A 25,264-nucleotide genomic window follows, 5' to 3' on the forward strand; every position below is an offset into this window, starting at 1 on the left:
ACACTTCTCTGTGCCACTTACGTTTTGAAGGTCACGTGCATTCTTGTTTGCAGTCTCCATTGACACAGCAATTTGCAAAACCATTTTCAAAAGTGAGCTCCGTTTCTGCCAGCAGGCGCCTTTGTGTCCTGTCGTCATTTATCCCACAGGTGATCCTGTCTCTCAGTCTCTCCTGCAGAGAGTCCCCATAGTTGCAGTCCTGGGCCAGCCGACGCAGCTCGGCAACATAGTCCATTACCGCCTCATCCGGCTTGCGATTACGCATCTCAAACTTAAACCTTTGAACAATTTCACTAGGCTTTGGATTAAAGTGATTCTTCAGTAACGTTACCAGTTCCTGGTATGTCTTTTCCTTCGGTTTAGCTGGGCTGAGGAGGCTCTTCATTAATCTGTAGGTCGCATGACCAACCACACTTATCAGTACAGCCCTTTGCTTGTCCCCGTCGTCGATTCCATTAGCCTCGAAGAATTGTTCCATGATTTCACAATATTCCTCCCACGTTTGGGAATTCTCATCAAACGCCGCCAAAGTGCCAATGGTAGCCATTATATGTCCTTTTGTCCTCGTCGCCAATAGATGTTGTATAGTACACTGGAAATGATCACACCGTTGTTGCAGAATAAACCAAACTTTACTTAAGCTCTCAATGTAAACATGCGTCTGCTCTCTGCAGTGCGCTCCAACATAGACATCATCCGGGGTGAATGCAGGGTCAATGCATGCAGCTACAAAACCTATGTATGCCTGCCCTCTAGTGGCTGCAGTATCAAAGTCCACTGCTATCTCACTATATCACAGGGTCACAGACCAATTTTTATGGGTCCCGACTCGAGTAAAAATACCTAGCAGTAGTAGTGAAAATAGACGATCTACAAGCTCGCAATGCGTTGCTGCTATTTGCACTAGTTTGGGTCCTCGGCGTTGTGTGCTTGTAGATCTGCTATTTTCACTAGTTTGGGTCCTCGGCATTGTGCGCTTGTAGATCTGCTATTTTCACTAGTTTGGGTCCTCGGCATTGTGCGCTTGTAGATCTGCTATTTTCACTAGTTTGGGTCCTCGCTCGGCATTGTGCGCTTGTAGATCTGCCATTTTCACTATGAGTCCTGGGCATTGTGTGCTTGTAGATCTGCTATTTTCACTAGTTTGGGTCCTGGGCGTTGTGTGCTTGTAGATCTGCTATTTTCACTAGTTTGGGTCCTGGGCGTTGTGTGCTTGTAGATCTGCTATTTTCACTAGCTCTAGTCTGTTGTCTTGTTAATGATTTAAACAGGTTGTCCATATCTTATCATTGTGGTTCAATACTTCTAATCTAAGCATTATCATTGAATGCTTCTTTCACCTCTCCACTCATACACTGTGCTCTATAATAGACTGTTGTCTTGTTAAGTGTGCCTGCCATGCAATGGCAAAACACTTATTGTACTCCCCCATACTTAATTAATAATAATGATCCCACAAATTTGGAGCCGTAATAACTGCCGCACGATTTACGCCACCACCGCAATATATACATCAAAACGTGCGGCTCGGCCGGGAATGGTGTGCTATTACTTTTCTAAGAGAAAAGTTGTATCGTTTAATTGATATTAATTTATTAGTGAATTAATTTTACCCATTGACTTATAATGGGAATCGCAAAAACTCTCATTCAATATTTTTTTTCTCGCAAACCATAGGGGCTACAGTTTCAAAACTTGGAGAGGAGATTTATAATGATATCAAGGATTAAATAAAAAATAATTTCGTCAGTTGGCCTCATGGTGGCGCTATAACAGTCCACTTTACCTTTCGGCCTGTAACTCTTGAACCGTGGGTCGGAAAATTAAAATTCCTTTTTCCCTGGATTCCTTGGGTCATGACACATCTCCTCATATATGCCACGTCCATTTGCGTCAGGATAGATTTTCCGCCATTTTGAATTTTCTTCAAAACACACTTTTTGCTCCTTTTCCTACATATTTTCTCCAAATGTCACAAAAATCGATACACACGATCTATGGACTCATGCGATAAACATATTTAAACGATATTTTGATAGTCCATACCGTTCTTCCGTAACAGGGTTCCAAAGTTAGCGGGAGGAGCCCGTTTTGTAAGAAGTAGCCATAAATCACAAACGAAACATCCAGTCAACACCAAATTTTAACCACAAGTGGGGGGCGCTATACTGAACATATACCCAAAAGCATTTCCACTTCGACCCATAGGGGGCACCACAAACGCGCAAAACGTAACCACTAATGCTAATGCTAACAAATGCTAATGCTAACAAATGCTAATGCTAACACATGCTAATGCTAACAAATGCTAATGCTAACAAATATGCTAATGTTAACACATACAAGGTTGCACACACTTAGCGAGCTGCAGGCACACTTAAAATTTCTTAGAAATTTTCTTTTCTAGTTGGTAATGATTTCAACCGCTTCTCAACATCTTATCATTGTGGTTCAGTAAGGTTTCTCAGGAGTTGAAGTGAAACTAATGTTTTGTTGTTTTAAGGAAGAGCATGAAAAGAAGGGGGAGTGGGGGAGGGGCAGGGAGGAAGTGAAAGCAAACAGTAAAGAATAAACATGTCAGACACAATAATCTGGACACAGCCTACTGTCACAAGACAAGATGTGGCCTGTATAAAGAAAAATATAATGTGTGTGTGTGTGTGTGTGTGCATGTGTGTGTGTGTGTGTGTGTGTGTGTGTGTGTGTGTGTGTGTGTGTGTGTGTGTGGTACCATAGAGTGTGTGTGAGTAGCAGAGAGTTTCTAGGCATCATATTTAGTTGCTCAGGTGTTTTTAGCATCTGAAGTTGACACCAAAGTAAAGTATTCTCATCCTGACTCAATGTGACTGAAAGATGCTGAGTCATCAGAAGTGAGCGTCATTCTCTCTGCTCAGACACTGACACATATGGGTCCTGACACTGTCAGGACCCATATGTGGGTCACGGACCACTTTTTATGGGTCCCGACTCGAGTAAAAATACCTAGCAGACAATGAGTTAAGAAGTAGTGAAAATAGACGATCTACAAGCTCACAACGCGTTGCTGCTATTTTCACTAGTTTGGTTATTGGGCGTTGTGCGGCGTGCGCTTGTAGATCTGCTATTTTCACTAGTTTGGTCACATTTCTTGTCTCTCTGGTCACAAGCTGAAAGGTTTGGGAAGCTCGAGTCTAGTCTGTTGTCTTGTTATGATTTAAACTGCTTTTCCATATCTTATCATTGTGGTTCAATACTTCTAAGGATGTTGAGAAACAAACTGAATGTTTTATTGTTTTAAGGAAGAGAAAGAGAAAAGAAGAGGGAGGATGGGTGTGTGTGTGTGTGTGTGTGTGTGTGTGTGTGTGTGTGTGTGTGTGTGCGTGTGTGCGTGTGTGCGCGTGCACGCGTGCGTGCGTGCGTGTGTGTCATGTGAAAACTGCCCAAACATTGATTTCAGTTCCTCATTCACTCAGCAGCCAATCAGAATTATTCTTTTATTAAACGTCAGCATAATGGTCTCAGTAATCTAGGTTTGAATGAAATACTCAGTACTTGAGTCAAAGCGTACGTATGTATAGGCCTATATGTAATACTCCTTGTTCAACTGAAAGTTACTCTGTCCACATTTGTACTTGAGTTAAAGTACTGAAGCACTGACTTTAGGCACTAATCAATATTCACAGTAAGTATTCAAAAGTGCATGCTTTAAAAAATACTTGAGTTTTCAAAAGTAAAAAAAGAAAATTGTTTAAAATGGTTCAACCAGTGTCTGTTGAATAAGATATAGAATAATACTGCCACCTATTGGACTGATGGGTTCACGTCACCACATCTTCCTTCCTAAGTGTACATATTAAACTGTTAAGTTATTATCTAAGGGTTGGGCTTTCTAAATTAAACGATCTATACATTGACGGCATCTTTGCTAATTTTGGGGAATTGGCAATTAAGTACGAACTCCCAAATTCACACCACTTTAGATATTTTCAAATCCGTAATTTTGCTAGAACATATAACCTCTCATTCCCCAATATTCCATCCAGGTCTGGAGTAGAATCTATTTTAGACAAGGGGCTTATGTCTTTTATTTATAACACTATCTCCTCGTTAAGGACCTCTCCTCTGGATAAAATCAGATCAGGTTGGGAGGCGGAATTAGGGGAAGCTATCCCAGATGACATTTGGAATCAAGCCCAAACTCGAGTGAATGGCAGTACCCCGTGTGCCCGACTTAGCTTGATACAATTGAAGGTTGTACACCGCTCTCACTACTGCAAAGCTAAACTTTCTAGAATATTCACGATATTCCTGGCCATTCTATGGAGGCTGCCATTTTCCTTTTACAGAGGGCGCTGGAGCATTTTTAAACATCTTTTCACTTCCTCCCAAGTCGAAGAACAAGAGATCCCAAGGAAGTGACAGGGAATTGTCTGTTGCCAGATATTGCCAGAGACAAGCGGCCAGGTCTATGAATAATAAGCCCAATAGAATTAACTAGGTTCAGTTTTACTACTTTACATTTACATTTGAAAATAGCAGATCAGCAAGCTCACAATGTGTCACATTGTGACACATTGTGAGCTTGTATATTTGCTATTTAAAAAATATAGAGGAAAGAAAAAACGAAAATAATTTGAATATTTTTGAAACATTTTAACAACACAAATCTGTGTGGCGGTCCCTGGCACCACATATTTTCAGATGGGGGTCTGCGACTGTGGACAAATCTGTTAATCTGGGGTCCTTGATATGAAAAGATTTGGGAACCACTGGATTAAAAAATATTAGAAAGTAAGCCCAATAAACAACGACACCAATTGCTTATTATAAGCAGACATGGCAACACCGGTTCATTCAGAGCCAAGAGCCCAGAGCGCCTCTACTGACACTTTAATGCAAGGACACAGGAAACCAAATGATGTTTTTTATTTTCTTTCAGGATATGAACAGGAAGCTGGGGGCGGGGCCAGGAATATCGTGAATACTCCAGTGTGGATGACACCTGCGACCGATGTCATACATCCCCAGCAAACTTAACCCATATGTTTTGGTCATGCCCTCAACTAGAGAGGTACTGGATCGCCATATTTGGACATATTTCACAAATGTTTAATATAAATTTACAGCCCAACCCTTTAACAGCTATTTTTGGTGTACCGCCCAAAGAACTTCCTCATAATAAAATAACGTATAATGGTATTGCCTTCCTAACACTGCTAGCACGGAGAACAATCCTCCTAGAATGGAAGTCCCCGGGTGCCCCTAAATTAGATCTATGGCTGAGGGACGTAATGCTATACATGAAATTAGAGAAAATCAAATTTGATTCACGAGGGATCCCAGGCGGTTTTCTGTCCAACTGGGACCCTATAATAAATTATCTTACCAGTCTGACAAGACTGTTTGAAGACACATAGGTCTGACAGCACTGACCTAGTTGGGGACCCCCCACCTATCTCGCACGCAGACTCTTGCTTGTATATATGTATGTATGCATGTGTGTATGTATGTATGTACGTATGTATCTATGTATGTATGTATGTATGTATGTATATGTGTATATCTGCTTTTTTTTTTTTTTCTTTGGAGGGAGAGAGGAGGAGGGAGGAGGAGGGGGGATAGGATAGGTAGAAGAGAAGAAACACACATACACACACACTTTTTTTCTTTCTTTTTTTTTTCTTTCTTCTTCTCTCTCTCCCTGTCTTTTTACTTTTTCTCTCTCTTATTACTTGGTGGACATTGCTGATTTAATAATAATAATTATTGTTATTACTTCTTCTCTTAAGGATACTCTTTTGCTTTTTCTCTTTTTATTTTTTGCCTATGTAGTGAGGCAAACGGGAACTAAAGACCCAAGGGGTGGGGGGGTGTGTGTGGGGGGGATTGTTGATTGTTTTGTCTTAAGTGTTGGGTACTTTTTGTACTCTGAGTTAAGTGTTTTGTAGTGTATTGTCTGTTTTTTTTAGAGAAAAAAAGAAAAGAAAAGCATATTTTTGTACCCACTATTCTGCCCTACTACACTGTCTATGATGAATGCTGAATAAAAATTATTAAAAAAAAAAAAAAAAGTTATTATCTAAGTTATTGATTGATTGATTGAAGGCTTTATTAGAAGTTTGCATAGGAAAATGTACAGATTCATGACGGTACAGTTCACTGGTACAAGGTCTACTAAAAGGAGATCCATGAAAAGACTAAGCTTATTTCAACAGGAAACCATTAAAGTATCTCATATAACATTGAATGACAGACAAATAGAACACAGTACTATGCAGTAGATATGTAAAGAAAAAAAGAAAACAGTAGGTCTATACAATCAGTAAGTACAGTATATATATACAAGGAAGGGGCAGGTAACAGTAAGTCTAAACAATCAGTATGTACAGTATATACAAGGAAGGGGCAGGGAGGGTAGGGTTGGGCTAGGTTTTTACCAGTTGTGAACGGCTGCTGCCTGTAAGTGGTTATCATTTAAATGATATAATCATAGGTAATAATACAGTGTTAATGTATTACAGAACTCATTCAATAATGTCAATAATAATTGACTATTAATAAATTGATCAATAAATGAATAAATCAAGTAAACATCAAACTACTTTTTATATGACACTATTATTATTATTAGTTTGTATCCCAATCTTCTTCATATTGTGTGAATTCATGAAGTCAGATCCACTGTTCTGCCATCTGTCCAAATGTCCACAGACAGTCAAGTAACATTAATAATCTATTGCTTACCATTGTACTAGGCTACATATCAATAATTAAAAAAAAAACTAACACAGAACATATTCATTAAAATAATACATTCATTAAGAGAACTATTAGTTTAATTCACATCCATTCATTTAAAGTTCCTTTTCAATCCGTACATTTGTGCGCAGTTGTATGACGGTGTATGGTGCCGAAATATGCAGATATACAAGCCTACAACAAGTCATGGACACAACGTGTTGCGGGCTTGAAGACCACTTCTTAGTTCTTGGGCGCTCATAAAGGACAACGGCTCAGTGTCGCCCTCCTGTGGTTCATCATCACCTCTACACTCTCTGTGCTTTGAGCTGCACTGTGATGCAAAATGCATTAAAACATGGATAACAGCGCCATCTGGTGGTTGATCAACCAAGTCATTCATTAGCGTTGTCTTTATTTATTGTTAGCGTTAAATTATCTTTATAAAACTATTGTTTTTATTCTTGTAGTGACGACTGGTGATTATTAAACACAGCTGTTTGATTGGTTGAAATAAAGAACAGTTTAACAACAAATACAGGCCGTTTTACATCATTTAGGAGCTAGCTAGCCTAGCATGCTAACAGCTAGCCTAGCATGCTAACATGCTACCGGATGTAAACACAGAGAGTCAAGTTAAATGTTGTTAAAATAGAATGCTATTCTGGTCACTTCCGCTAGAGATTCTTCAAAATAAAAGTATTATCTACGCGTCAAGTTAAGCATTAAAAAGTCTGACGTCAATCAAGTGTTTCCGCTTTCTTTTCAAAATAAAACCAACCGTCGGAATTAGCCGATCTACAGCTCGGCTGTTTTCGGCGCCACCGTCGCGACCGAGTATTTCCCGGTGAATCTGTGCGCAACGGTGGGGGCTTGGGAGTGTGGGGGACACGAACCACTTACTATTGCTGATGATGGAGAGGTTATATAGCTTAGCTTTTATGTATTATGTTATGTAATGTAATCTTGCCGATTTAGTAAGAGACTCGTCGCCAATTGCAAGATATTTAAAAGTTATTTGGGGCCATGATGAAATCCTTTTCTTCCCACAACTAGACTAAGGATTTATATTGTCTGTGTTATTGTTTACAACCACAATTATTCACGTGTGGCAAGATCGCGGTTCACTAGTTTTTAGTAGGCTATAATAGTGTAGGCTTAGAAGCCTTTTCAGAAGTTAATTTAATGTTTTCCGTTTAATGATTTCCTTTATCCTCATCTAATCTTGCGCTAATGCACGCAACTGTTTTTGCCATGTTTTAAGGCTGTGTATGCTTTTCAGAAGTTAATTTAATGTTTTCCATTAAATGATTTCTTTATCGTCATCTTCCGCTAATGCACGCAACTGTTTTCGCCAGGTTTTAAGGTCTTATTTTAGTTGTTTCTCATAAGCTCGCAACCCTCCTTGCCCATCGGCCCCCACCTTTGCGCACAGATTCACCGGGAAATACTCGGTCGCGCCACCGTCGTGTGTAGAGAACTGAGCATGCGCAGTTAGCGTTAGCTTTAGCTACACTTAGCTTTGTTTTATCTTCAGAGCTAGTAATGGGTGTTACGTGTTTAATTGTTGCTCTAAAAGATGGAAGAGTATTTAACACAACTGAACGTTTTATAACAACTGAACTGCAGGACTTGTTTTTACATCATTTGGGAAGTTAGCTTAGCTGGCTAGCTAGTTAGCCGGCTAGCTAGATGGCTAGCGGATGTAAACACAGTAGCCTAATGTCACATCATAAAACAGAGATTTCCGGTGTGTTACATAGAAATCGGTGATCTGTCGAATTGGGTGACTCGGTACTGCGGCTGCGCCTGTCGTCGAAAATAGCCGATCTGCAGGTTCACCGCAAGGTGGCAGCAAAGCCTACATTTTGACTATATTATTATGCATTGAGCAGCAGTAAAATTGGGTGAATAATCTTATGAAATGTAAGACGTCTGTTGTGAAGTGAGATGTAATAATTATAACAAAACTTTATTTTTACAGCACCTTTCATGATATGAAAGGCAGTTCAAAGCGCTTTACAGAGCAGAAAATGAAGCACAAGTGATTAACAGAAAGAAGTAGGCCTACACGTGTAAAGCAGAAAATAAAAGTAAAAACATAAAACCTTAAAAAACATTTAAAACACAAGTAAGGACTATCTTAAAACATTTTCAGGATGTGGATGTGAATAAAATAACAGCACAGGGATTTAAAGGTTCAGCTAAAAGCAAGAGTGAAGAAATACTGTTGGTCTTGAGCTGTGCTTTAAAGCAAGGGTCTTCAACAGGGGGTCCGGGACCCCTAGGGGGTCCTCAGAGTTACTACAGGGGGTCCTACACATTTTTGAGTGATTAAGTGTGCCTGCCATGCAATGGCAAAACACTTATTGTAATCCGCCATACTTAAAGTGGGCGTGACATGGCCAAAACAGCTAATTATGGCTATCAAATTAGCCAATTTTTTTAATGATGTCATGTACCCCCATGTTAAATTACCCAATCAAATTAATTTATTGTAGTTACTGTACTGAAAGTAGTACTTTCTGTACAGTAACGGCAATACATTAATTTGATTGGGCTAATATGGGGGGAGGGGCGGAGACTCGCGGAGTCGAGTATCCATATCATTATCTTTTGAAACTGCCCCAAAAAAAGCTGTCCGAGGCGTGTTTCCGACTTTCTAAACCGACTTTAAAACTATCAGTTCTAGGGGTAAAAATTATACACCATTCGCTATAAAATGGTAAAAAAGTACATGTCTTCTTCAAAAAAAGGTGTCAGAGATTCGTTACGAGGGTCAACACGCTTCTCCCCGTCTAAGGGACGGTTTTGTCGGCCATACCCTGCTGTGTCTTCCGCTAAACCTGACTGGAGGACCTGGCCGGGACGCGTGATTATGGATCCCACTGGGAAAGATGGAGAACGAGCGTCCAGCGATCTCCTTCTCCTCGGCAGCTTTGAGCCCTTTTAGCAGACATATGTCCTGCTGTCTCGGAGGACTGAGGTCCGTGGCTCATACACTCTGTGTGTGTGTAGCCTGTGTGTGTGTGTACACACACAATAGCTCTCCAAAATAGCCTTGCGGTGCGGTGCGGTGCGGCGCTGCTACACGCTAACAACATCACGTTGTGCGCGGCACGGCAGGACGGACGAAGTATACATTGCGAGGCACCGCACAACGGACGAAGTATACATTCACTACTAACTGATACGGCCCGCCTCCTTTTCAGACCGTTTGAAGAAACACCACGTGACTTACTGTATCATAATGTTAAATTTCGGCCGGTGTCACGCCCCCTTTAAGTAAGTAATGTCGCCACAAAATTTCGGCACGTAATAAGTGCCGCACGATTTACGCCACCGCCGCAATATATACATCAAAACGAGCGGGTCGGCCGGGAATGGGGTGCTATTACTTTTCTAAGAGAAAAGTTGTATCGTTTAATTGATATTAATTTATTAGTGAATTAATTTTACCCATTGACTTATAATGGGAATCGCAAAAACTCACATTCAATATTTTTTTTCTCGCAAACCATAGGGGCTACAGTTTTTTTGGAGAGGAGATTTATAATGATATCAAGGATTAAATAAAAAATAATTTCGTCAGTTGGCCTCATGGTGGCGCTATAACAGTCCACTTTACCTTTCGGCCTGTAACTCTTGAACCGTGGGTCGGAAAATTAAAATTCCTTTTTCCCTGGATTCCTTGGGTCATGACGCATCTCCTCATATAGGCCACGCCCATTTGCGTCAGGATAGATTTTCCGCCATTTTGAATTTTCTTCAAAACACACTTTTTGCTCCTTTTCCTACATATTTTCTCCAAATGTCACAAAAATCGATACACACGATCTATGGACTCATGCGATAAACATATTTAAACGATATTTTGATAGTCCATACCGTTCTTCCGTAACAGGGTTCCAAAGTTAGCGGGAGGAGCCCGTTTTGTAAGAAGTAGCCATAAATCACAAACGAAACATTCAGTCAACACCAAATTTTAACTACAAGTGGGGGGCGCTATACTGAACATATACCCAAAAGCATTTCCACTTCGACCCATAGGGGGCACCACAAACGCGCAAAACGTAACCGTTTCATGCCAAAGCGTGTTTTTCAGGGGGAACGACCCTCTCAAAACGAAACACTAACACCAACCGCTACACAAGGTTGCACAGACTTAGCGAGCTGCAGGCACACTTAAAATTTCTTAGAAATTTTCTTTTCTAGTTGAAACTTGTTTTGAGTGCCAGCCTATCACCACTAGAGGGCGCCCAGTGACCAGAGAATAATAGAGATATGCTGGTAATGCATGCCCAAGCCCTGGAGCCATGACTTGCCTGAACACTTTCCTTTGTGCATGTACAGGAAGAGGATGAAGTTAGCTTGAAGTTAGCTATTGGCTACCAAGCATTTTAGAAGCCTTATTTTCGTCAACTTAGCCATGATTAAACCTTGCACACCTCATGCATGGGAAAAAAAACAGAGAAGAATGAGCTCTAAAAAATCCAATGCAATCCTGGATTGCATTGGAGTGGATTTGTGCAGTTTGTTCACAGCTTTCAAACAAAAAAATCCGATTGGAAATCCGTTCAGGCATTCTTGAGATAATCGCCATTATGTTTTACATGTAATGTAAACAAAAATGGCTGCCCTGTATGTTAGATGGGGTTGTATGGGGGTGGAACATGCAAAATCGCGATTGAAATCATGTTCACCAGATTTGATGGGGTCCAAAAAAAAAAAAAAAAAAATCAAAAATAAATTTTTCAATTTTTTTTTTTTTTTTTTTTTTTAAAAGCCGAACTTGTTCGGGATCGGCACTCTACGATACGCTAATAAAGCCGAACTAGTTCGGGATTGGCACTCAAAGAGTTAAAGCTATACTGTGTAAGATGCTCAACTAGTGGTCAGTAGCCCTATAGCAAACCGCGGTCGCATCCGCGTCTTTCGGCCGTTTTTCGTACCTTCACACCCCCGCGTCTGCCTCCACCTCGCCGAGATCTATCTTAAGAGGGGTCCCTGGTTCCTGTGCGTTCAGGCATTCCGGAGAAACGGACTCCTTCACCCTGTCTGGTAGGCGAGATTACCTTTTGAGTATAGAGACACACGGGCGACTACAAATATGGCCGCCATAGCGACCCCACTTCAAGATCCGCTGTGATTGGCCGGCAGTGTATAACCCTCGCTGTGATTGGCCGGTAGTGTGATGACGTAATTTTGCCGGGAAATCCCGCCCCTGTCACGGCTAAGTAGAAAACATATAAAGAGAAGGCTTCAGAAGCTGAAAATAACGGAGTGGGGGTTCTAAAACTTTAGCGATTTAACAGTTAGGACAATTTTAAGATTTGTTTTATAAAAAAAGTTACATGGTATAACTTTAACCACTTGAACCCTAGTGTCCATATTCTTCGAACTTTAGCCAACACTAGCAGCAAGCTCACAACAAGGCGTTGTGAGCTTGTAGATCTGCTATTTTAGGCAAAGAGGTTTGGTGTAGAGGGGGAAAAAGAGCAGACTAAGTACAGAGTGAAAGGTCAAGTTTATTAAGTATTGACGGCTCAAGTGGTTAAATATCTGAAAACACACATTGACATGAATCCAAAATACACTGATGACTGGAATCTATGAACAGGGTTGTGGGGGTCCCTGGCTCATCTCTCGTTCTCAACTAAGGGGTCCCTACTCCTTGGCCTGAAAATGTTGAAGGCGTCTTTCTTTTTAACATTCTCTCTTTTGCATCAACATATAACAAATAGAACATAATATAGCCAATAGATTAAATAATAATAATAATAATAACAATGTTTTATATAGTTAAGTGTAGGCCTAGATATTAGTACATCATAGCGGTATTCTTTATTTCACATTTTAGAAAAAATAAACAATAATACAAAATTATAATCAGTTGCCATGACAACCCCTCCAAAAACAAGCCAATCGTTTTTTGTCCGTCCCCCCGGGCCATGGGACGGAATGGTGCCGTCCCTCCCAGCAGCAGAGTGGAGTGAACGGTGGGCAAAACGTTCATTTCAGTGAACGAATCATTTCGTTCATGTACACGGCAGTTCAGATCCGTTCAAATGACTCGTTCACGTTCACCGTTCACGTTCACATGCATGTGTGTGTGTGTGTGTGTGGGGAGGTGGAGGCGAGGGGTGAACGGAAGTGTGAACGGAACATTTTAAGGACATGAACGAACCGTTCACGAGTGATTCGAATCACTCATGAACGGCAGCAGAGGCGACCTGGCGTCTCCCAACGGGTCTGAGCTGCTATTCTGCATCTAGCTTAAGGCAAGACCCAAATTCACAGTAAACATTTGTAACGCAAATCTTTGCTTCTGGGGGTCCCTGGAACAACATATTTTGAGATGGGGGTCCGCGGCCAAATACATATCATTTGGGGGTCCTTTGGGTGTTCTATTCTACAAATGTTGTAGGCTACAATTCTTTTAAAAAAAATGTTATGTTGCTAATTGTTATATCAGTAGTTCTCAAACTTTGTCATGTCAAGGACCCCCACAATGATATGTATTTGGCCGCAGACCACCATCTCAAAATATGTTGTTGTTCCAGGGACTCCCAGAAGGAAAGATATGAGTTAAACTAACTTAAAAGATATTCACTCTAAATGTGGGTCTATTCTGCATCTAGCTTCAGGCAGGCCTCAGACCCGTTGGGAAACACCTAAATGTGGGTCTATTCTGCATCTAGCTTCAGGCCTCAGTCAGACCCGTTGGGAAACACCTAAATGTGGGTCTATTCTGCATCTAGCTTCAGGCCTCAGACCCGTTGGGAAACACCTAAATGTGGGTCTATTCTGCATCTAGCTTCAGGCCTCAGACCCGTTGGGAAACGCTTCAGGCCTCAGACCCGTTGGGAAACGCCCAGCAGAGAGCGGAGGCAGACAGTAGAGATGGGATTTATGTCTCTTTGAAGTGAGCCGGATCTCTGGGATCCGTTCCTTTAGAAGAGCCGTTCAAAAGACTGGCTCATTCTAGTTACTTTGTAGATTTTGATAATAACTAGCCCTTACCCGTTTAATGATATGAGCTCCGAAATGATGTGCAGTGTGTGGGTTAAGGGATGTGCACTGTGCACACAGTATATGAGGGATGGAAAGTAGCTTTAACTGGTGCTTGCATGATAATATGTAGGAGCATCAATGTAAGAAATACCCGTTTCGTTTAATGGCTACAGAGATACTGTGTCCCCCCCGCCCGCCCACTCACTTGCACACACACACACACACACACACACACACACACACACACACACACACACACACACAGAGAGAGAGAGAGAGCTGGTTAAACATGTTGCCTCATGCTAGATGCAGAATAGATGTGCCTCATGCTAGATGCAGAATAGATAGTAGATACACCATAAAAATGCTAATATACAGCATATGATTTGTGAAAGTGACAAACGGGCTTCACAGTTATGTCAGGTGTGTTCATATGCTAATGGCGATGCGATTTCAGATCAATTGCTCCAGCCACTGAGGAGAAACACTGTTTCAGACAGACAGACAGACAGACAGACAGACAGACAGACAGACAGACAGACACTCACTCACTCACTCACTCACTCACTCACTCACTCACTCACTCACTCACTCAGACATTCGCAAAATTATAGTATAGATTACAAATTCACTTCAACTCTATACATTTCAGCCATATATATATAGGCTACATTTCCGCCATTAGAAAATAGCCAATCTACAATAAGCTATTTTCAAAATAAATTCCTATTTTCTACATTGGAAAAAACTGTGAAATGGGACATTATGCATATTTGACCATTTTCTACTATTGGAGTGCATTTTCCTCAAGGTAGCATACTGGGACCTCTGTTGTTCCTAATATACGTGAACGACATGGCATCTGCTTGCGACTGCAACCTGTTCCTGTTCGCGGATGACTCGGCTCTCCTAGTCTCGGGCAAGGACCACTTGTAGGTTGAAAAGACACTTAACTCTGAACTGAGTAAGATCTGCACATGGCTTAACGACAACAAATTATCAATTCACCTGGGAAAAACCGAGTCCATCCTCTTTGGATCAAATCATAACCTCAAAAAGGTAGATGACTTCACAATCAAAGTGGGTGACAAGGTCATAACGAAATCTCTTACTTAGGATGTATCCTTGAAGCTAATCTTTCCAGCGAAAAGATGACTTCAAAAGTAATAAAAAAAATCAACCAACGAACTCGTTTCCTACAGAGGATCGCCCCAATGGTCAACTTCAACACACTGAAGACCATAGCTGGTGCAATAATCCAGCCCCTCTTTGACTACGGAGTCCACGTATGGTATCGTGACGCCCCACAAGCCCTTAAAACTAAACTCCAAACAGCCCAAAATAAACTAATTAGGGTCCTGCTTAACCTTCCCTATCAGACTCACCTCACCGCTACTCACCAGTTAAGAGTGGGGTGGCTCAGAGTAGATGACAGAGTACAGCAACTTGCAATGGGCCTGGTGTACAAGATACACTACACCACTATGATACCCAAGTACCTGTCAAAATACTTTATCAACGTTAAGGATGTCCATAATTACAACACCAGAGGCAGTGCCACAGATCACGTTCAACCCAGAGTCAACTCAAAGAAAGGGTCGAACTCGTTCTTCTGCTATACCACAAAAATGTGGAATGCCTTACCGAAGGCCATAAAGGAGTGTGGATCACTAGCATCCTTTAAAATTGCCCTGAAAAACCACTTACAGGCAGCAGCCGTTCGCAACTGGTAAAAAACCTAGCCCAACCCTACCCTCCCTGCCCCTTCCTTATATACTTGTACACTTGTATATTCCTTGTATATACTTACTGTTTGTTTAGATTTACTGTATATTCCTTGTATATACTTACTGTTTACTGCATAGTACTGTGTTCTATTTGTCTGTCATTCAATGTTATATGAGATACTTAAATGGTTTCCTGTTGAAATAAGCTTAGTCTTTTCATGGATCTCCTTTTAGTAGACCTTGTACCAGTGAACTGTACCGTCATGAATCTGTACATTTTCCTATGCAAACTTCTAATAAAGCCTTCAATCAATCAATCAAACCGATAATTTTGTACTTTTACTCAAGTAGGGTCTACATTTTAATTCCAAACTTCTACTTGTGGCAGAGTATTTCCACGTTGCAGTATCGATACTTTTACATATTAAGAATGTTTGTACTTTTCCGGGAAATGAACATTTCCCAAATGTTCATTTACAAAAGGAACGGCTCCCTACTGAGAACCGGATCCCATCGTCGTTCATTTCAAAGAGCCGTTCAAAAGGCTCGATTCGTTCGCGAACGTCCCATCTCTACCTAGGGTTACCAACCGTCCCGTAAAATACGGGATCGTCCCTTTTTTGGAAACTAAAAGACGTGTCCCGTATTGAACTGAAACGGGACGCTCTTTGTCCCGTATTTTAAGGTTGGGGGATAAATATGAATGACGGGATGATTTAATTGAGAAATGACAGCGATTCTGCCTGTCAGAGAGCTTCCACTTCCACTCTGCTCTCCTCTGAGACGACAAGTGCTGCATCCCATTGCTGTGAGAGGCGCTGCGCTGTTTGTAAGCAGCTGATTGGCTTATTAACACAGTGTTGCTAAGACACTTTCTCCGCCCCCTACACACTCCCTTCCCAAGCATGGGCTGTAGGTTCACTCCACAAGTTGCCTGCGAGAGACGATACGAGTGCGTGCGAGCGACCATACGACAGTGCTCGGCTCAGAACATTGTTTAATGTCTTAAAAAAAACGTGTGCCAGAAGATTGTGTACAAACATATTAGACATGAATCTATGATAGGTGATAGGCTAAACAAAAAGGTGAAAAAGCAGGCAAGCAACAGAAAATAAGCCATGGATATTGGTATTCCTGGGAACACTACAGTAATCTTGTCTGCCAACTAAAGCGACCCCAGACAGGCTGGTATGTGAAATAAGCATGCGTTGATTTTGTTTTTAAAACCTAATGGTTATTGGTGTATGCCAATATGATTAAACTAGTGTTGGGTAACCAGAGAGTGGGCACATTAGGACCAGGTAGACCTAGGCGATATGTTTTGGAAAATTGAGAGAAATACAATATAGGACTACACTACATGATTTTAAGGTAATAGGTTAGCTGGCCCAAAGACACCCGAATTAATATTGTGAAAGGAAAAATATGATTTAATAGAGGAAAATACCCGTTTTAGCCAATTTATAACCAAAAATATCAGATTTTTCGCCCCAAAGACACCCGAATTAATATTGTGAAAGGAAAAATATGATTTAATATAGGAAAATACTCGTTTTAGCCAACTTTATAACAGAAGATATCCGATTTTTCGGCGCCGCCTTCGGCGGCGCATGTCTCCTTAGAAAGTGTCCCGTATTTGAAACTCTGGGAGTTGGCAACCCTATCTCTACCAGACAGAGTGTCTGAGAGTTAGACTGGTTACAGTGTTTTTGTTTCTGTTGAATACATTTAACACATTGATCAATAAATCTATTCCATGTCTGACGGAGAAGCAGAGAGCAGCGGCAGCCTGATGGGTGAGTTCCTTTAAAACCTTTAAAACAACCTTTTATAATCATTTATTTATGGAACTGTCTGTGAACAAACTGACACAGAAACCCGCTCAGCTCTATGTTATCTGTCTGGCTGCTCTGCTCCATAGCGTTAGAATGAGTTCTCCTTTAACGCTATGTCACTGATGATCCTCTGCGCTGCAGAAAGCCTGCGCAGCCTCTCTTCTGTAGTAAAAATAACAAATACACTTTCTCTACTCACCAAAACAAAGAGTGTTTTATGGAGATGAAAGCCTGCTTTCCTCAGTGGCAACACTCTGACCCCCACCTCACCTCTAAAATACACTTTATGGACACAAAAGACGAGTTTTCACCTGAAGGTGGAAATCTGCTGAATGGACATTTCTATTGACAGGATCTGTAGAGGGCGCTGTGGAGCAGCTAAAACCTCTGTTGAAACGTTTTATTTTCTGTCCATAAAGTGTATTTTAGAGGTGATGTGGGGGATCAGATTGTTGCCACTCAGGAAAGCAGCCTTTCAACTCCATAAAACACTCTTTGTTTTGGTGAGTAGAGAAAGTGTGTTTGTTATTTTTGGACCAGAGGAGAGGGTGCGCAGGCTTTCTGTGGTGCAGCGGATAGTTAGTGACACAGTGTTATGGAGAACTCCTAACTCTATGGAGCAGAGATAGCGTTTCCTCTGGTTTCTACCGTCACAGTTATAGTTATATAATATAGTTGTTGTAACTTCACTTTACTGGCTTTAAAAAGAACAAAAACAAGTAGTTTCTGTAGTTTGTTGTCATATTCAACACATCGTACAAGACAAGCATTTAGCCTAAAGTTTAGTTTTTTATGCAGTGCTTTTTATGCAGTGATGGAAAAAGTACTCGACTGTTTTGCTTGAGTAAAAGTACCAATAATGCAATGTATAAATAGGCCTACTCTATTACAAGTAAAAGTCTGGAATTCAAAATTCACTTGAGCAAAAGTACAAAAGCATTGGTATCAAAATGTACTCAAAGTACCAAAAGTAAAAGTACTCATTATGCAGAATGTGATGTCCCATTTCACTTTCAGTTTTCATATGTATAAAAATCTTTTGAAAATAGCAGATCTACAAGCACACAATGTGTCACAATGCAGATGGCTGAAATGTAGTGGTTTAGTGGTTAATTGCGACCGTAGGTCGCAGTTACTTGCACACTATCCAAACCTCCACCGGCTGTCCCTCCGTCACTCCGTCACTCCCTCTGTCACACGTCACACGTCACACTTTTGCCCTGCTCATATCTCTGCAACCGTTGCCCCGATCCATGCCAGATTTTGCACACACACTCCTTGCCTGCCAAACTACAACCTCCAAGGACCCCCGGAGTTTCGGGGACCCCCAGGTCCCTGGGGGACCCCCAGGTGTAAAAAATTACCAAATGTGCAAAAATGACCAAATGACCACCCCAACGGGGCTGCTCACGGGGCATTCCCGGGGACCACCCACTCCTGGTGCTCCAGAACGGATGCAAAAGTGGTGGCGCCCCCAGTGGAGGACCCCCTGCCACTGCAGCTCACATAAAATGCCGTAACTCGGGCTAGGAGCGACCGGGAGAGCCGGGGCCGGTACCTATTCGTCCGCCTTGGCGGCGAGGAGACCCCACCCCTCATTTCTCACATGGCCCTCTAGCGCCACCATGAGGCCGATTCAGATTTTGCCCTAAAATCACGAAAATCACTACACAGTATGTCTACACTCATGTCAACAACATGGATCAGGAAGATTTTGGAAAAACACATTTTTGCTCTATTTATGGAGATAAGCGACCAACGGTCGCTTATCTCCCGATTAGGGAGTCTTACTGGTGTATACACTATCCAAACCTCCACCGGCTGTCCCTCCGTCACTCCGTCACTCCCTCTGTCACACGTCACACGTCACACTTTTGCCCTGCTCATATCTCTGCAACCGTTGCCCCGATCCATGCCAGATTTTGCACACACACTCGTTGCCTGCCAAACTACAACCTCCAAGGACCCCCGGAGTTTCGGGGACCCCCAGGTCCCTGGGGGACCCCCAGGTGTAAAAAATTACCAAATGTGCAAAAATGACCAAATGACCACCCCAACGGGGCTGCTCACGGGGCATTCCCGGGGACCACCCACTCCTGGTGCTCCAGAACGGATGCAAAAGTGGTGGCGCCCCCAGTGGAGGACCCCCTGCCACTGCAGCTCACATAAAATGCCGTAACTCGGGCTAGGAGCGACCGGGAGAGCCGGGGCCGGTACCTATTCGTCCGCCTTGGCGGCGAGGAGACCCCACCCCTCATTTCTCACATGGCCCTCTAGCGCCACCATGAGGCCGATTCAGATTTTGCCCTAAAATCACGAAAATCACTACACAGTATGTCTACACTCATGTCAACAACATGGATCAGGAAGATTTTGGAAAAACACATTTTTGCTCTATTTATGGAGATAAGCGACCAACGGTCGCTTATCTCCCGATTAGGGAGTCTTACTGGTGTATGTTTTGTAATAATAATCGAAATCCACAAAGTAACAAGCAACTCATGTTTTCTGATAATTATAGTGGAGTAAAATGCGATATTTGCCTCTGAGATGCAGTGGAGTAGACCTACAACTGAAAGTAAAGTTGGAAATACTCAAGTAAAGAGAAGTACAAATAACTAAAAAGTCTACCGAAGTACCGTACTAAAATACATGTAGGCCTACTTAGTTACTTTACTTTACACCACTGCTGGCATTTCCTGTACTTTCTGACATCACAGAGTTGTGTTGTTTGGCTTAGTTGTTATAACTTCACTTATCTTGCTTTAAAAAAAACAAAAAAAAAACAATCAGTTTCTGTAGTTTGTTGTCATTTTCAAGCCAAATATTAAAAGTAAAGTTAATTGTCTGTATGCTTTATAAGGGATTTATGCAACCTGATTGACTTTTTATTTTGGTAATGATTGATTGATTGATTGATTGATTGATTGATTGAATACTTTATTAGTAGTTTTGCATAGGAAAAGGTACAGTTTCATGACAGTACAGTTCACTGGTACAAGGTCTACTAAAAGGAGATTCTAGTAAGCTTTTCGGCTTATTTACACAGGAAACCTTTATGTATCTGTACATAAAGGGAGGAATATCAAAGCTGACTGGAAAGATCATTATTACATTATTAGTTAGTCAGTCCCAGGCTAGTGTTTCCATTTACCTCATATGGAATCAATGCATTGTTTATGACACAATAGATAGCATACCTTTTATTACACACATAAATGATGGACCTCCAATATATCCCTCCATTCCTACAAGGATGTGTTGGCCAATCTGTCTGTCTCTGTCCCACTAGAAATTAAACTAATAGTTTCTCCTCCACTTTGATGTTATGAATGGCTGAGGATGTGTTGGGGGGTGCATTTTTTGTTTAGTTTTTTGTAATTAGAATTAAAATCTTTGTACAACATAAGGTGGAATTAAATCCATGTGTTGTGAAAGTTAGTAACATGTTGACATGATTACTAGAGCTCTAGTCAGAGGTGCAGATGAAGTCTGGGGGATGAAGATTTACTATTCTGTCCCCCAGTAGATGGAACTCGTACAGCTATTCAGTAGATGTACTGTAACTCGGACGGCGCTGAGTCTGTCCATGCAACCTTCGCACCGCTCGACACAGCGTCAGGGTTACTGAGGTCAGGTTTTGGGTTAGGTTTAGGCATAGAGGTTAGCATTCACCATGTGTCAGCAGGTTAGCATTTCAGCAGGTTAACATTCACCAGTGTTGAAAGAATGGAGTGTTGAACAGGCATGCAGTAGGCTACCTCTAGCACCGTAGCACCGGGGGTTTCAAACCCCTGTGAATAAACTTTACATCCACAGACACTAAACCCCTGGTTTAGATTGTTAGAATCTTATATCATACTATGTAAACATGCACATCTTTACACCTCAGATACAGTAGGCTACAGTGTGTGTGTGTGTGTGTGTGTATGTGTGTGCCAGTGGTGTGTGTGCACCACTGGCCCCCACCCAGGGGTGTCACAAGCAAAAAAAAGTGGGACTGAGTTAACTAACGGCAGGGCTACACCAAGCCGTTTCGCGCGCGTCAGTGCGTATGCGGGGCGCGCGCGTATGCGCGTTTTGGATAGATCCAATGTATGTCAGTTCAGCAGGCTACACCAGGCGTACGGATAGCGCGAACCACGGATACGCATTCCCTAAAAATAGGATGGGTTCTATTTTTGCCAGACCCAGGGGGTCGGCCTACAAAAGGCTTTGTCGGTCTGTCGGTCTGTCGGTCGGTCCCTCTTTTCCTCAGTGTGCCTGTGTTTGCCTCTGACTGCTCATCTGCCCCTCCCTTCCCTTGCTCGGCTGATTGCCTTGAGTGCCGTCACCTGTACAGGACCAGCTGAGTTGAGTTGGCTGACGAGCTGCTGACACTATAAATTCCTCAGCCCATCTACAAGCTCAGAAACATTTCCAGCTGCTCAGCCTATACAATCCTGTGTGTTCATGTGTTAGTTCAGTGCCATACTAGTGAAAACAGCCGATCTACAAGCTCTTGCTATCCTGTCTGACAACCACGTTCCTGTCATAGCCCTCTGCCTGTCTGACTACCACGTTCCTGTTTTAGTCCTCTGTCTGTCTGACTGTCACTGTCCTGTTTTAGTCCTCTGTCTGTCTGACTGTCACTGTCCTGTTTTAGTCCTCTGTCTGTCTGACTGTCACTGTCCTGTCTTAGCCGTCTGTCTGCCTGTCACTGTCCTGTCTTAGTCCTCTGCCTGTCTTACTGTCACTGTCCTGTCTTAGTCCTCTGCCTGTCTGACTGTCACTGTCCTGTTTTAGTCCTCTGTCTGTCTGACTGTCACTGTCCTGTCTTAGCCGTCTGTCTGCCTGTCACTGTCCTGTCTTAGTCCTCTGCCTGTCTTACTGTCACTGTCCTGTCTTAGTCCTCTGCCTGTCTGACTGTCACTGTCCTGTTTTAGTCCTCTGTCTGTCTGACTGTCACTGTCCTGTCTCTGTCCTCTGTCTGTCTATCACCCCCCCCCCCCCCCCCCCTTCCCCATGGATCAACACCTTATCGTGGTGGGGAGGTTTGCGTGCCTTAAGGATCCCACGAGCTATACCAGCTGGAGTCTTGCACTCCTGCCAGCGTCACGCTTGCCGGACAGGTCAAAGGAGAGAGGCCAGACTAAGATTGATCCACCCCCCCCCCCCCCCCCCCCCTTCCTTGCATTCTGATTTTCATTGCGGGTCTGGCAGAACCAGGTGACCTGGTCTAGTTTAAGCAGGCGTATGCGTTTTGTACATAGACTATCTGGTCTTCCTCACATATACTCCCTCCTTGGTGTAGCCTGGAGCGTTTACGCACACGCGAGCGTCTTCATGGACAGTAAGCGCGTATGCGCGCATTTTTTGGTGTAGTCCGGCCGTTAGCATGTGGCTAAATATGTCTTTTTAGACACAATAAGCCAGCAGTTTCTTTATTGCTATTTACAGTAACACTTCCAGCCCCCATAAGTCACATCCAACCATGAAAGGTTGCGTTGTATCTTGGGAATGGGCTTATTCTGTGTAAAATGACATATTTAGCCACTTGTACGCATGCCCCCAGCCACTGAAATAAGAATCCCTAAAACAATAGAAAGAAGTAAATGAAATAAGTTAAACACTCATCTTTTATATTATTTAATTACAATCTAGAATATGAACCCTTGTTGTAAAAAACTAAAGTTGTCCTTTAACCGGAAGTGTCCCGCAAATAATGATACAGTAAATGATCCCGGAAACAGGTGGATAACCAGCCTAGATACTAATGCAGCTTCTCAACCTTTTCAGGCCGCAACCCCCAAAATAATTGTACATTAACTGGGGACCCCCCTCCTCACCCTGACGAGCACTAAGAGTTGAGGCATTACATTTTGTATAACACGTTTCTATTGTGAAAATAGCAGATCTACATGCTCGCAGATCTACATGTGAGCATGTAGATCTGCTATTTTCACTATTTCTGCCTCTAACATTTGACAATTTGGCCATGTTTCTCATTTTAGAGGTATTAAAAAAGTCCTTAAATTGTCACTTTAGAAATGTGCAGATACCCTCTATACACTTAAAACTTTATGTTGGTTTGTTAACTGTTGAGTGAGAAAACACTGCTGCACATTAGGTTAATCATCTGGGGACCCCCCAAAATAATTTGGTGACCCACCTGGGGGTCCCGACCCACAGGTTGAGAACCACTGAGCTAACCAACTGCAGTATCTACTGCATCATCACCTTGTTTTAACACGGGTGGATGATGCAGCTAGGCTAGAAGTAATCCTCCTCAGATTGGTACTGGAGTAAATTAGTATTTATTACTTCCTGCTGACATAGACGAGGCTCAGCTCAACCACAGAGTCTTCCGGCAGGCAGGAAAAAAAAGCCTGGTTTGTACTTCCTGTGATGAAGAGATCTGCATCTGCAAGATCACTACGTGTCACATGACACGTTGTGAGCTTGTAGATCGACTATTTTATCAAGGTATAAAATAGGAAATTGGAAATACTCAAGTAAAGTACAAATAGTCAAATACCTCAAAATTGTACTTAAAGTGTTAGTTCACCTATTTTTGACATAAAGCTGTGTGAAATACTTGCCATTAAAACAGTGGTTAAAAATGTATTAATTGATTACCAGAGTCCCGTGGTCAGAGTTCTGGTCAGTTTCTAATGAATTTTAAGTAGTTCCAATGGGGTGGGGGCCATTTGATGTGGCCCAATCATTGAAAATAGATTAATCCACAAAACTAGCGTCATTTGTATTGTTGGCCTATTTCTACCATATAGAGCGAGGTTTCGTTCTGATCAGCTGACTGCAAAGCACCTTGTTTTGGGGAAATACGTTGCAGCGGCGTAGTGATATAGCCGAGTCAATCTGAGGTTTGACCCAAAAGAAATTGCAATAGTAATGGTTCAAGGTTTTTTATTATCCTTAGGGTCATCCAAAACACATGTTAAAAATCTTCCAAAATATTCTTAGTGGATCAATCTAAATTCAGGGGGTTCCAGTTTGGGTCCCTTCACTTACTATACAGGAAAATAAAGACCTAAAAAAATCTTCTTTAAAGTGATCCCTGACTAATACGACAAATATGCCTTAATACATTATAATTGTCCTCTATAACTACAATGTAAAATTAAAAACACCTTCAATATTTTATTTCTTCAAGAAATAGCTAATCTTTCACTCAACAGGGGAAATGCCTGTCGCAAGTTGATGATGTCATAAATGTCATGTGTGATCTAACCATATGGAATTTATGGCATGCATGTGCAAAAAACACATTTGAAATATTGAGTTGATGCTCATATTAACCATAGGAAGTATTACGTTTGTTTTTATTTGCACATGCATGCCATAAATTCCATGGGGATAGATCACACATGACATTTATGACATCATCAACTTGCGACAGGCATTTCCCCTGTTGAGTGAAAGATTAGCTATTTCTAGAAGAAATAAAATAATTAAGGTGTTTTTAATTTTACATTGTAGTTATAGAGGACAATTATAATATTGTCATATTTGTCGTATTAGTCAGGGACCACTTTAAGTAGCATGTGAGGGGTCTAACTAGGGTTTTTTTCATGATTCTGAATCCATTGCAAGCATTTGTTTTGCATGAAAAACATTCCTCTGGCTAAAAATGGACCCCACACAAGTGTGAAAAGTGATGACTCATCACTAAACCATCAATATACCATAGTGTTTTGGGTAAGTTTTTGGCCCGAGGAATGTTTTTCATGCAAAACAAATGCTTGCAATGGATTCAGAATCATGAAAAACCCCTAGTTAGACCCCTCACATGCTACTTAAAGAAGATTTTTTGGGGGGTATTTTTTTCTGTATAGTAAGTGAAGAGACCCAAACTTGAACCCCCTGAATTTACCTTGATCCACTAAGAATATTTTGGAAGATTTTTAACATGTGTTTTGGATGACCCTAAGGATCATAAAAAACCCTGAATGATTACTATTGCAATTTCTT

At 41.8% G+C, this 25,264-nt stretch overlaps 1 protein-coding gene across 1 annotated transcript in view; it reads left to right on the forward strand.

The window, feature by feature from the left end:
* Positions 1-655: 655 nt before the first annotated feature.
* The window catches only part of LOC308293236 (septin-7-like), a gene marked incomplete at both ends in the record, with an annotated part of 63,432 nt that continues 38,823 nt past the window's right edge, over positions 656-25,264 (forward strand). Inside the window, one exon of the mRNA XM_080735671.1 lies at positions 656-712. Within this exon, the coding sequence (XP_080591797.1) occupies positions 656-712 (57 nt within the window). The remainder of the gene's footprint in view (positions 713-25,264) is intronic.

Source organism: Nannobrachium achirus (assembly GCF_963921795.1).
Source record: "Nannobrachium achirus genome assembly, chromosome: 10".
Taxonomy (NCBI): Eukaryota; Metazoa; Chordata; class Actinopteri; order Myctophiformes; family Myctophidae; genus Nannobrachium; species Nannobrachium achirus.